The sequence below is a fragment of the Schistocerca serialis genome, chromosome 7, assembly GCF_023864345.2.
Source record: "Schistocerca serialis cubense isolate TAMUIC-IGC-003099 chromosome 7, iqSchSeri2.2, whole genome shotgun sequence".
Lineage (NCBI taxonomy): Eukaryota > Metazoa > Arthropoda > Insecta > Orthoptera > Acrididae > Schistocerca > Schistocerca serialis.
In genome coordinates, this window is record NC_064644.1 from 577,740,723 (window position 1) to 577,755,784 (window position 15,062).

The following is a 15,062-nucleotide window of genomic DNA, read 5'->3' on the forward strand; positions in this document are numbered from 1 at the left end:
AAGTGGGAGATTGAGTAGATGGGAGAGACTGGGTTTGTGTGCAATGAGAGGAGGTTGAGGTTTGCTGGAAAGGTTGTGAAGGGTGAGTGAGTTGCCTTTCCGGAGGTGGGAAACCAGGAGATTGGATAGTTTTTTGAGGTGGAGGGTGGCATGCTGTTCTAATTTGCAGTTGGCCTGTAGGAGGATGCTCTGAACAGCCGGTGTGGATGTGGGAGAGGAAATACTGAGGACTTTTATTAAAGATAGGAGTTGACGGGTGTGTTCATTGGCTGAGTTGATGTGTAGGTGAAGGATTAGGTGGGTGAGGGCAATGGATTGTTCAGTTTGGAACTGGTATAGGGACTGATGGAAAGAAGGGTTGCAGCCAGAGATGGGAACTTTAAGTGTGAGGCCTTTGGGGGTAATGCCAAATGTTAGACAAGCCTGAGAAAATAGAATATGGGAGCGTAATCTGGCTAGGGCGAAGGCATGTTTGCGGAGGGAATGTAAATAAAACTTAATGGGGTCGTTGTGGGGGTGTTGTGAGGGTGACATGGTATTAGAAGGTGGAAAGTGTAACATGAGGCTGAATTGAAAATAAAAATAAAAATATATGGGGAGAGATAAAGGTGAACTGGAGAGTAACTGGAGATCTGGTGTGAAAAAGGCGAAAAGATGTTGGTTACAGCTGGGCTATGTTGGACTTGGGTTGGTAGACAACGATGTGCACAAAGGTTAGGTGGTTGTGTTGCCTTTACAAATGTCTGCTTGTGTCTGTGTATGTGCGGATGGATATGTGTGTGTGTGCGCGCGCTAGTGTATACCCCTTCTTTCCCCCTAAGATAAGTCTTTCCACTCCCGGGATTGGAATGACTCCTTACCCTCTCCCTTAAAACCCACATCCTTTCGTCTTTCCCTCTCCTTCCCTCTTTCCTGATGAGCAACAGTTTGTTGCGAAAGCTTGAATTTCATGTGTATGTTTGTGTTTGTTTGTGTTTATCGACCTGCCAGCACTTTCGTTCGGTAAGTCACATCATCTGTGTTTATATATTCACACACACTAATTGTCAAATTGTTTGTCTGTTACACTAGTCATGAGTGTATTCCCTTCATTTTAGCCAGAGATTTAGAAGAGCTTTGTCTCTCTGCGACAGTCAAACCTCTTTGGAGGGTATTGTAATATCACAATCCTTAGGGACCCTATATCCTTTTACCAGTCTCATCCCCACTCTCCCGAAGAGGACATATGTGTAATATCAGTATGCTGTTTTGATTTTGTCTTTACTGGTTATCTGGATTTGAATACACTGAAGATTTTCTTTTACAGAAAATTAATAATCTGCATTAATTGAAGCTATTGTTTTGACATTGTTTACGTTGGGCCTCACCAATATGCAGAATGGAGGAAACATATTGGGTTAAAAGCTGACGTTCCATCACAATTTGTACATTATACAAACTTCAGGCACATGGTAGCAGTAAAATTGCTATTGTAATTGTGGAGTAAGTAACGATTAAAGATTCGATATTTCTAGTCATCGAAAGACGGCTATTTTTATGTTTTCAAACTAAAAAACAAATTGTATCCATAATAGAAATATGACATGAAAATTTTTCAGTCAGCATTAAGCATACTAATGTTTTAATTGGTGTTGGTCAATGGAATTGTAATTACGACTATACAGAATGTAAAGGTTTACTTGAACAAAAGTTAATTAATTGAATCTCGGCCTTTCATCAAATAAAACTAATCCCTCTGTTCACCTGAAAATGATAGTATGATTATCCTTTAAGTACGTAAAATGATGTATGCAAATTAATGAAATATATTGATGTAATGATAAAACATGTAATTTATAGTCTCAATAGAAACAGTTTTTTTCCTGTCTTTGTAGGAATTTATTCACTTTTATTTCATATAAATTTCTATGTACACTACTGGCCATTAAAATTGCTACACCAAGAAGAATTGCAGATAATAAACGAGTATTCATTGGACAGATATATTATACTAGAACTGACATGTGATTACATTTTCACACAATTTGGGTGCATAGATCCTGAGAAATCAGTACCCAAAACAACCACCTCTGGCCATAATAACGGCCTTGATACGCCTTGGCATTGAGTCAAACAGAGCTTGGATGGTGTGTACACGTACAGCTACCCATGCAGCTTCAACACAATACCACAGTTCATCAAGAGTAGTGACTGGCGTATTGTGACGAGCCAGTTGCTCGGACACCATTGACCAGATATTTTCAATTGGTGAGAGAGCTGAATGTGCTGGCCAGGGCAGCAGTCGAACATTTTCTGTATGCAGAAAGGCCCATACAGGACCTGCAACATGCGGTCGTGCATTATCCTGCTGAAATGTAGGGTTTCGCAGGGATCGAATGAAGGGTACAGCCACGGGTCGTAACATATCTGAAATCTGCTGAAATGTAGGGTTTCGCAGGGATCGAATGAAGGGTACAGCCACGGGTCGTAACATATCTGAAATGTAATGTCCACTGTTCAAAGTGCTGTCAATGCGACCAAGAGGTGATCCAGACGTGTAACCAATGGCACCCCACACCATCATGCCGGGTGATACGCCAGTATGGCGGTGATGTATACACGCTTCCAATGTGTGTTCACCATTATGACGCCAAACACGGATGCGACCATCATGAAGCTGTAAACAGGACCTGGATTCATCCAAAAAAATGACGTTTTGCCATTCGTGCACCCAGGTTCATCGTTGAGTACACCATCGGAGGCACTCCTGTCTGTGATGCAGCGTCAAGGGTAACCGCAGCCACGATCTCCCAGCTGATAGTCCACGCTGCTGCAAACGTCGTCAAACTGTTCGTGAAGATGGTTGTAGTCTTGCAAATGTCCCCATCTGTTGACTCAAGGATCGAGACATGGCTGCACGATCCGTTACAGCCATGTGGATAAGATGCCTGTCAACTTGACTGCTAGTGATACGAGGCCATTGGGATCCAGCACGGCGTTCCGTATTACCCTCCTGAACCCACCGATTCCATATTCTGCTAACAGTCATTGGATCTCGACCAACGCCAGCAGCAATGTTGCGATACGATAAACCACAATTGCTATAGGCTACAATCCGACCTTTATGAAAGTCGGAAACGTGATTGTACGCATTTCTCCTCCTTACACGAGGCATCACAACAACGTTTCACCAGGCTACGCCGGTCAATTGCTGCTTGTGTATGAGAAATCGGTTGGAAACTTTTCTCATGTCAACACGTTGGAGGTGTCGCCACCGGCGCCAACCTTGTGTGAATGCTAATCATTTGCATATCACAGCATCTTCTTCCTGTCAGTTAAATTTCGCCTCTGTAGCACGTCATCTTCATGGTGTAGCAATTTTAATGGCCAGTAGTGTAGTTTGGGAAGATGTATGTAAAAGTTTTAATTGTTAAACCTAAAAATGTAACATGTAGCAATGTCACTAACTGTTTAAAATTATATAAACCGAGGCAATTTGTAAGCTGCTATATCTCAGTTGGAGTTCAGTTTGATGTGAGTCATGAGACCGTGTTAAGTCAATTTTACATGTAGTTCATCGCCAAACATCTAGCATGCGAAATAAAACTCATTGTGAACATAAATACCTGGAGCTTATTTCTACCATTGCACGATTCCCAAGTGGCAACGCATTAACATCAAGATTAAGAGCAGCACCTCGGATTACACATGATATGTATTATTTATTTAGTGGAGGATATACGTAATACAATGTGGTATTCTGTTTTCCTGTGTTAAGCACCAATACACATCCCGAACTTCACAACAACAAAATCATTTTTCACCATGTTATACAACAATTCCTGGAAGAACAAGCAATAAAAAGTGAAATTACAATACTATAACAAGTAGCAAAAAATTCGACCACTGATGTAGTACTCAAAATGTACGAAGACCATACTAAACCCAAAACAGGTAACATACTTGAAGACATAATGCTGAAAAGAGATGACAAAATTAAAGCCAAAGTGACAAAAGTACCAACAACATATATAGGCAACACATCACACAAAATAAGCAAACTGTTAAGGTCTATTAAAATAGTACTAGCATTTCGCACTACCAATAACTTACAAAGTTGTGATTAGGAAAATGTGACATCTCCATCTTTTCTAATACAGGTATATACAATACTCCCTGCAAGGATTGCAATAGTTTTTACATAAGACAAATAGGATACAGTTTTAGCATCAGATTTAAAGAACACAGGAGAGATTGCAAAAGTAACTAATCAGGTTTTTATATTTAAAAACAATCATGCACATCGTTGTCTACCAACCCAAGTTCACCACAGAATCAACACAGCCCAGCTTTAACCAACACTTTTTCGCCTTTTTTCGCGTGGAATGTTTCCCTCTATTATATTCTAATCAGGTTATTACATATACTTAATTACATATACTTAAAATATAAAAATCATAGAGTGAACCTAATCGAAAATGCTTTGAAAATTGTACAGAGAATACCAAAGGTTCAAAACATGAACATTTTGGAAGAACTAGGAATTTATGCACCCACAAATAGGTATCCAAATCACATGTTAAAGGAACAGATGGATCTCTAACAGAAGAAATTGTCTGTAGAACTTTACTGAACAATATAAAAAGGATAGAGATGAACATGTGATAAACAATAAACATTAGACAACATTACAATCACATGTCTACATAATGCACAATGTCTCTGGCAAAAAAATGTTTCTGACTACCTAAGATACAATTTAATTGTGAACATAAAGCATCATTGGAATAATCTGTTATTTTACAACTGTCAAAAAATAACATGAAGTTTCTATAGAAAGTAAATTAGTGAAATATATTTAAACAACATAGTGCAGAAAAGAACGTATGTTCCAAGATGATTTTTGGACATCACTCCATCTAGAGGCAAATGTAATATAATCTGTATAAAAAAAAAATCTTACAGTACTATTGTATAGATGTAGAATAAAATGATGTATAAATGTAATGCCAACAGGAACACTTGGAACCGGCACAAATAAAAAAACAAGCTTGTTGTTAACTTACATAATCAAGAAGAAATAAGCAATTTGCATCTAGTTTTGCCGAAAGTATACAGAATATGAAATAAAACTGTCATGGGATTACCTCTGGAATTTCTATAGTTCCCTTATTCACCATCTGCAATTCAATAGTGGCCATAGATGGTGAATACAAATGAGGAGCTCTGGTGAAGCGTGCAGATACTGACAGTCCACCACCACTGACTCTATTCAGAATCTCAGTTGAATGTACTGGGATATAGCTTGCACTTGCTGGCTGTACTGTCTGTGGTGGGGTTACAGGTGTGCCAATTGGAGTGAGAAACCCTCCAAGAGATGGTGTCAGCACTGGCGTCATAGTTGGTGGCACTAAAAACACATTTGTACACGAGACATTTCTTTTAAATTTTTGCAAATATGAATAAAAAAAGTCAAATATGCAGAGTTGTATTTTCTGTACTTACATAATAAGGAAATATTTATAAGGAACAGATTTCCAAAATTGTAACTGTGGTAAGATGAAACATTTGCATAAATCAAAAACAAGATGTCACAAACACTGTCTTTTGAATCAGAAGATTCATAGAAATGCAAGTGAGAGAAAAGTGTTTGAGGAAATAAAAATCTTCATGAATTACACACAAACAAAAACTGAAGAAAATGCAGAGGTAATGGTCAAGTCATACCACCTCCAAGGCTGACTTGGTTGCTATGTGTCTTTCCAACAATGGTTTCCTTATGGGAGTCTGTAATTTGTGAAAGGTGACTGCAATCAAAAGCATTTGCGTAGGGAGTAGTCTGTATAACAATTCACATAAACTTTTAGTTCACACAGAGAAATAGCCATATATACTCAGAATATCCAAGACATTGCAAGATAACATCCGATTTGTTTCATCCACACAGCCAAACTACTACTTATTATTGGAATGTATTCACAACAGAGTAGAATCATTTCAGTCAACTCAGAAGTTATCAATTCCAAATATTTAATGAGCAAATTACTGCTGCAGGTGAGACTTCCAATAGGAAATGAGTGATCCTTCCACAGTAAACTAAAATTCACTGCTCCGTTAGCAACTGACTGTGTTATCTCTTTCAGCAACAAATAACAAATATTGCACAAGACATTCTATAATTATAGAACAAGATGTTGTTGTGACGTGTAGTTTGAGGACAGGTTTGTTGGAGCTATCCATACTAGTCTATTCAGTGTAAACCTCTTCATAACTACTGCACAACCTATACCCACTTGAAAGTGCTCATTGAAGTCAAGCTCTGGTTTCTCTCAAAAATAACTGCCCAACCCACCCCCCTGCTTTCCACATCACGTTTCTCTCCATAACCAAATTGACTGTTCCTTGATGGCTCATGATGTTCCTCCCTTCTTGTACTCAGCAAGTTATGCCACAACTCACTTGTCTCTTCAATTTGATGCAGTACTTCTTTGACCAACATATCTAACCTCGTGTAGCACCACATTTCAAAACCTTTTGGTCTGTGCTTGTCTATCTGCTTACTGTCCACACCTCACTCTCAAATAAGGCTACACTCCAAACAACTACTTTCTGAAGACTTCCCAACATGTAAATTTATATTCAATCTTATCAGCTTTTTCAGAAAGGCATTTTCAACTGTTTCCAGTCTGGATTTCATACACTTTGTACCTGAGCCATCAGCAGTTATCTTATGTCCAAATAGCAAAACTCATTTACTACTTTTACTGTCTTATTTCCTAATATAGTTAATCCTGTTATTACCTGTCTTCATTTTAGTACACTCCATTACCCTGGTTTTATTTTTGTTGATGTTAATATTACACCCTTTTCTCAAGACACTATCCATTTTGTTCAATTGATCTTCCAAGTCCTTTGCCGTCTACAAACGGATTGCAATGACATTAGCAAATCTCAAAGTTTTTCTTCCTTCTCCATTAACTTTAATTTCCTGTCCCACAATCTCCTTATTTTGTTCACTGCTTGCTCAATACATAAATTGAATAACATCAGGGGAAAACTCCCTCCTTAATTACTGCTTCCCTTCATGCCCTTCTACTTCTTGTTGCAATCTGTTTTCTGTATTAATTGTAGATAACCTTTTGCACCCTAAATTTTATCTCTGCTCCCATCACAATCTAAAAGCGTGTATTCTAGTCAACAGCATCAAAAATGTTATCTAATTCTAAAAATGCAATAAAGGTAGGTTTGCCTTTTTTCAGATTGTCTCTTATGATACGTTGTACAGTCAATATTGTCTTGTGTGTGTTCCTATGTTTCCCAGGCTTGATCTCCTCCAGGTTGGCTTCCACAGACCTTTTCATTCTCCTATAATTAATGTGTGTTACTATTCCACAACCATTAGTTATTAAACTTATATTTTGGTAATACTCACAGCTATCAGTGCCTCAGTGCCTGTCTTCTTTGAAAATGATATATAACATTCTTCTTGCAGTGTAAGGGTATTTTTTTCTGCCTCAAAAATATGAAATATTGATCATGTGAATTGGGTTCTTCAGTTTACTCCTCCTATAATTCTTCCTCCTAATGTTCCTCTGCTCTTTCTTTCCTTCCAAATACGAATTATATATTTGATGTGTCAACAGAAAATAGTCCCAACTGGACTAAGTACAAAAAAGAATGATTACAAACTGTAAAAAAAACTGCAGGTCAGACTTTGGCAAACTGAAAACCAATAGCAGGAGTGTCTGTTAAAACCTCTGTGGTACAGGTGGTTCATACAGGCAACGTTGCAAGAAGTAGGCTTAGGTCTGTTCTGTCTCACTTCCAGAAAAAACAGACTTCACATTGAACCTCCATCTCTGATGATTACACTTGCTCTTTGTGCTGCTGAAATGGAGTTGGCCAAGTGACTTCCGGAGGACACACCCTTTTGTTTGGTCAGGAGCAAATCACCCTCCATATTTCAAGATGCTAGACTATAACATAGCAAATTTGTCGTGGGGGGAGTCCTGTAAGTGCTTCAGTTGTTTTAAGAAAACTGTTTCTTGAGTTCAGTCCTTAGCATGCTTGCTGATATCTAAACAGAGATGGAGGGGGGGAGGGGGGGGGGGGAGGGGGGGAGATGAGGTTAAGCTCCATATGTTATTGCTTTGGTCTTTTGTTTTATGGCTACTGCTTCTCATATGAAGTCAGGAGGAATTTCAGCAAGACAATATAACTTCCACAGTAGGGCAGTCTGTAGACAGCCTATTATGCTATTATGGTGGTTCAAAAATGGCTCTGAGCACTATGGGACTCAACTGCTGAGGTCATTAGTCCCCTAGAACTTAGAACTAGTTAAACCTAACTAACCTAAGGACATCACAAACATCCATGCCCGAGGCAGGATTCGAACCTGCGACCGTAGCGGCCTTGCGGTTCCAGACTGCAGCGCCTTTAACCGCACGGCCACTTCGGCCGGCTATTATGGTGGTGGTGGTGGTGGTGGTGGTGGTTGTGAAAGTCTCTCTGCTTTGTATGGTAGGAACTGTGTCTCAGTTGAGTTCTACAGTAGCACAAAGAAAGTGAAGAAGTATCTATAACTTCCAGGTGTGCATCCTATGTAATTTCCATCCATCTGCACGCAACATTATTCCTGGTAAATTCTTTTAACTTGGTGGCCGGACAGAGGTACTTAAAAAATGGGTTCATCCAACATAACCTGTAGGTATACTGTAGTTGTACAGAGCTGCATAGTTGTTGATTCCCAGGAGAATTGTAGACTCACTCTCTCCTCCTCACTTTTATGATGATAAACACAGTTTTGGATTTTTGAAGGGTATAATCTGGCTGGTTGCTTCTGCTACATGTAAAGAGAATGTCTTGACTGCTGATAACTGTTCCTTTACAGTCTAAAATTCCTTGTCTTGACAGCGCAGATGAAATTTCGGAATCCTTCAGCTATGAGTTCGGTATTTGTAGAGGCATAATCAGTTATATTCACTGAATGGAATGAACTACAATCTAGGAAAGGAATGGAAAAGCTTGTGGAGTAGAAGCAAAGTCAGGAACAGAAGCCCAGCTGATGATCCAAACATACCAACAGAGGGGCGAAATTTTATGAGAAGAGCATGGGCAACCCTAAATTGTGTGAGGACAGCCACCAGATGACATAGGGAGAAGACGACAACATAGGGTTTCTTGAATAACACAATGTGAGTGTGGAATCAGCCAATCAATGGACAACCTGGTCGACTCCACTTTGTATGTCGCCAGTTTGAACTCGAGGACATACATAAATGCAAAGAAAATGCCACTGACTGGCTTAAATAATAAAGTCTTATTTTTTAGGATTTTGTATTACATAATGCTTAATGTGCTTCATTTTATGGTGTCATCCCTTTCTTTAATATACGCTTTCTAAATGCTGAACAAATAAATACAAATGAAATAAACCTAGATGAGGTCAGTAAGATGCAAAAAACATGAAATGATGTAAGTAAAAGCTGATCAGACACAATAAAGTTGTACTGAAATGAATATGTTGTGACAACTGATAATTTGTGCCAGATAAGGACTCTAACATGAATCTCTTGCTTATCACGAACAATTACGCTACGTAAGCATTCCTCCAGGTCTGACTGAAATTTTGATTTTCCCTATTGTTTCCTCCTACTACTTTCTGACAGTGCAGCCAGAGGTTCTGCCACTGTGTATTTGAAAATGACACAACTGGGGAAACAGATTTGCTGGAGGTGCAGAGCTTACACTGGCGCAAATCTCAGTAGTGTCATTTCATTACATAAACAGTTTCTTTGTACAGGGTGAGTCATGTAAGAAATACTACCACTTTTATTTTGTGAATGGTTCCAGATATCAAAATGAGGTTTTTGGCATTTGATAGTAAGCTATGAGACATGTACACCTGTATGCGATAATGATTTTTAACTCTTTAATCAATCGATATGCGAAAGCAAATATGATTTTGTTAAAAGTAAAATGATACACTTTTTTCAATGGCATTCAAAAGATAAGCACAGTAATATAATGCTTGTTAATGCTAAGGTTAAAACTTTTTGCGACAGAATTCGAGAAGTATTAGAAAATTGAAATACAAGTTGGTCAGAATCAGCAATTGTTTGTAAATATGCTCCATGCCAGACTACATCGTCTTATAAAGCGTTTGGACTGTTTACTTATCTCTAATGCATACCTAGCAGGAACTGTGTCATTTACTGACAGGTCCTTTTTGCTTCAACATTCCGTGTGTACACACATGTATACCAATGAGGAGAAGTTACACATGCTATTTTTGTACAAGATGTGTCGACAAGGAATGTTGAACCAGTCACAGGGGCATCATTTGCATCCTGTATCATATCAACATAAATTCCACCTTTATCATTTGTCATTACACCAGGCACTCAGGTGATGTGGTTTCGAAAGTAATATAGTGTTTTGTTGGTTTGATCTGCATCACTTGGGAGACAATACTACATCCTTCTGACGTGTACTCTTCGCTCATGAAGCAATGTTTACTGCCCACAGTAATGTGCTTTACATAACATGCTCTACTGGGCAGCTGAAAATGAAAGCTGACTTTAACAAGAATAATAGCAATGACTGTGAACTGTTAAAGCTATGGTGCTGCATCATAGGAAATTTCATTGTGGGATCTTACTTCAGCTTGGAGATGTTAAATGGAATGTGTATGCACACTTTCTTATGAACATTTTGATCTGTTCTTCAAGAAGAGTTACCGCTGTACAAGCAACAGCGTGTGTGGTTCCAACACGATGGCTGCCCGGCTCACTTTTCCCATGTTGCAACGTGAATAGTGAATGAAAAGTTTCCTGACCACTGTGCAGGTCAGAATGGTGTAATACAATGGTTGGCCAGGTCTCTTTATTTCTTTCTGTGGGGAGCACTGAAAGATGCAGTTTATCATGAAGCCTGAACTATGCCTGACGATATGTCCCATAAAATCACCACAGCATGCAACAGCATATCTTCCAATGTATTTTCATCTGTTCATCTGTCTCTCAATAGGCAACTGTCGATTGTAAACAATTTAAGCACACACATGCGTGAAGCGTAAAACTGAGTTTTGTTAAGAAAAGTAATTGTTTAGTGGGTGACATGTCATCAGTCATTGTAAAAAAAGATTGATTTTAGTTTATTTAATGTGTAGTCCATCTAATTACAATTCTGAGTAGTATTTATAAACACATTTGTCCGACAGCAGGTGGTTTACTTTAAGAAGCATTCGTGTCCAGGTGTAGACCAAGTATTATTTATTCTTTTCTGATCTAGAAAAATTAACATAGTAGTTTTCATTTTCCTTGAATAGGGCTGTTTATCATTATGAAGTATGAATTACCAAATTTTCTGTTTCCGCCTTGACATGTAAGCAACAACACTGAGAGTATAAATGGAGAACTGTCTGAAGAAACTGCTAGTTTCCACAAAATCTGGAAATGTACACCCATTTGAAATAGTTTTGCTAAGTGCCATCCAATGTGTCACAAGCTAGCATATGCCGTAGGTTCCATATACGGAAATCATAACTGACCTTTTGTCTGTGTCACAATACGAGAGAAGGAAAGTTGCTACACACACACACACACACACACACACACACACACACACACACACACACACAAACGCCTGCGTGCGCAAGTGCAACTTGCACACACATCAGCAGTGTCAGAGAGCTGAAACTATACTGTGAGCAGCAACACCAGTGCATGATGGGAGTGGCGACTGGGTGAGGGTAAGGAGGAGTCTGGTGCGGTGAGGGGGAGGGATAGCATGGTGGGAGTGGCGGACAGTGAAGTGTTGCAGTTTAGACGGAGGGTAGGAGAAAAGTTGCGGAGGGGGTAAGTGGCGGAAAGGAGAGAAATAAAAATAAAAAATAAAAGAAATTAAAAGACTGGGTGTGGCAGTGAAATGACGGCTGTGTAGTGCTGGAATGGGAACTGGGGGAGGGGGGGGGGGGGGGGGCTGGATGGGTGAGGACAGTGACTAACGAAGGTTGAGGCCAGGAGGGTTACGAGAACATAGGATGTATTGCAGAGAGAGTTCCCACCTGCACAACTCAGAAAAGCTGGTGTTGGTGGGAAGGATCCATATGGCACAGGCTGTGAAACAGTCATTGAGATGAGGGGTATCATGTTTGGCAATGTGTTCAGCTACAGGGTGGTCCACTTGTTTTCTGGCCACAGTCTGTCAGCTTTAGGCAAATGCCCATTTATAAATGTCCTGGCAACTTGGTGTTTGCCTGGCCCACATCACTCTGCATTTTACAACGTTCCTTGGTTGTTTATAACCTGATTCCTATATGATATGTACAAAAGGAAGCAGTAGCGTACTTTCCCCTATTCTGTGCTGCTACAACTATTATCAAACCCTTTTGCTGAATAAAATAAAATACTTATAGATTTCAGCATACATTTGGCCTGATAATGCTTCACAAGCAACACAATAAATTTCAGAAAGAATTTTCACTCTGTAGCAGCGCGTACAATGACTGACACATTTGGCAGATTAAAACTGTGTGCTCAACACAGACTTCAACCTTTGTCTTTCACAGACAAGTGCTCTACTGACTAAGGTATCTAAGTACAATTATGTCATGCCCTAAATCAAATGAAGTGATACGGATTTGTTGGAATGTAATTCAGATTGTCTGTATTGTAGACTTCTTGGTAGATTTACCATTTTGTTTCAGGTGGTCTTTAAATGTCTGCAGTGCAGGTAAAACTACATCTATAAATCTTTGTTTGGCATTTAAAAAATGACACTGATTTTTTTGTTTAAAATTAACAAACAATTGCTCATTTTTCTCATACTGTGCCACTCAACTAAAACCATCTTACAAATACATTATTTATTTCAGTAATACTGTTTCCCTGTGAAGCTTCCTGGCCGATTAAAACTGTGTGCTGGACCCAGACTCAAACTCGGGACCTTTGCCTTTTACGGGCAAGTGCTCTAGCAACTGAGCTACCCAAGCACGACTCACAACCCATCCTCACAGCTTCAGTTGCACTGGTACCTCGTCTCCTAACTTCCAAACGTCACGGAAGCTCTCCTGCAAACCTTGCAAGTCTAGCATTCCTGGAAGAAAGAATATTGTGGAGACTTGGCTTAGCCAAAGGCTGGGGGATGTTCCCAGAATGAAATTTTCATTCTGCATTGGAGTGTGCGCTGATATGAAACTTCCCTGTACTTGAGTTGAAAAGTACTCTGTCTGGATCAATCTGCACACACACACACACACACACACACACACACACACACACACAGAGAGAGAGAGAGAGAGAGAGAGAGAGAGAGAGAGAGAGAGAGATAGAGATATGGGAGGGGGGGGGGGGGACCATTACACATGATTTTTCATAATCCAAAATTATATTTCAGAGATGCTCTGCAGATAACACTTGTGTCAGCGGAGTAACTTTACCTGTTCATAAAATAAAAAGGGGGGGGGGGACTGTCAAAGAAACAAGTGAGAACGTGAAAAGCATGTAGAGGAGAATAATCAGGAACATTTGTCACATTCTGGTAATATGTATTCTACGATGAGCTAAGCCAAGAATTCTCACAGCTATCTTTTATAGAATGTTGAAATAATACTATTTCTTTGAATTTTAAACTGAAAGTTGTTCACCCAAGCCCAAAAACATGACTGTAACATGTTCATACCTTCATCCAGTTCAAGTAGCAGATCTAAATTGGACTTCTGTTTGGGTGTATCATTAGGTTTTTCCTTTGCTTGCTTCTTTGGCACTGCATTTTTAAGGGGTTTCACTGGTTCATCTTCTTCTTCCTCTTCTGATTCTTCATCAGAGCTCAAACTATCATTATCCTCTTCCTCTTCTTCATTTTCCTCCTCCTCTTCCTCCTCATCACTGCCACTACCATCAGAATCATCTGTATGATTTTTCTTTTTAGCTGTTTGCCTCACTTCCAGCTTCCTTGGTGTTTCACCCTTGTGTTGCTTTCCCTTAACCTTAAACAAGAAAATTACCTGAATAATGATATTCTATCAAACACTTTTAATCAATAAGAAATAAACTGTAAAATATGTCCAAATAGACCTATCCCAATTTAATTCATGCCATTATACATTTACTTTGAAAGATTTGAAGATGTCTGTGCAAATAAAATTCTACATTTTCATCAGTGGAATTTATTTCTGGTAACATAAATAAGGATATGAAATACCTGCCAACAAAATAACAGCCAATGAAATGAGGCATCACACTTGCATTGGCAGTACCCCTTCATCTGTTGGCATGTCTGCCTCTCAAAGGTGAAATAGTTTTTGATAAGTATGAAGATCATTCAGTTGAGCAAGAGTGATGTCAGATACATGGCCCAAGATACATGTCAGAAGACTCAGATGAAAAATGGAACATAAGAGAGGCAAACATGGCTGTGGAAAAGGATTTTGTTTATGGCAACATGGAATATATAATGGTTGAATGACAGAAAAAAACAAGTTTTCCAGGAGTTGGAAATGTGTTAACAGAAACAAAAAAAGGGGGAGAGAAATGAAAAGATGGGAGATTACATTCATTTCTACAATGGTATCGGGAAGGTAGAGTGGGCCAAGAGAAGTGTGTCAATAGTGAGCCACAAAAAGCATAATAAGAGCATTAATGATTGGGTACAAACAAATGAAAGAATTTATCCAAGTATAGACAAGAGAGCATGGGCATGGGCAGTGTATGCCCCAACAAATGACACTGATAACAAAATCAAACACATTTAATGAGGAAATGACAAATGCCCTGAAAAAGAAAGTCTCAAAAGGAAATAGTCCTTGTGGGAGATTTTAAAGGAGGAATAGATTCAGAGGTGGATGATGAAATAGTGGGAAGATAAAGTAAAGAAATTGTAGATTAACATGGCAAAAGAACAGTAATTACATGCACTGCACTGGAATTGAAATTTTTAAATGGTTTCTGCCCACATAAATGGATACGTAAATACATATGGGAGAGTCACTCAAGTGACCCAAGAATGATGACATCATCATAAAAAAGAAAATCTAGAATTAGGATGAGTGACGTAAGGATATACAGAGGCCTGGAATGTGG

General features: G+C 39.1%; 1 protein-coding gene across 1 annotated transcript in view; it reads right to left on the reverse strand.

The window, feature by feature from the left end:
• LOC126412189 (AP-3 complex subunit beta-2) overlaps positions 1 to 15,062 on the reverse strand; it is a 255,075-nt gene that overhangs the window by 68,376 nt on the left and 171,637 nt on the right. Inside the window, exons 15-16 of the mRNA XM_050081668.1 lie at positions 13,663 to 13,969; positions 5,127 to 5,389 (exon numbers count right to left, since the gene is read on the reverse strand). Of these exons, the coding sequence (XP_049937625.1) occupies positions 5,127 to 5,389; positions 13,663 to 13,969 (570 nt within the window). The remainder of the gene's footprint in view (positions 1 to 5,126; positions 5,390 to 13,662; positions 13,970 to 15,062) is intronic.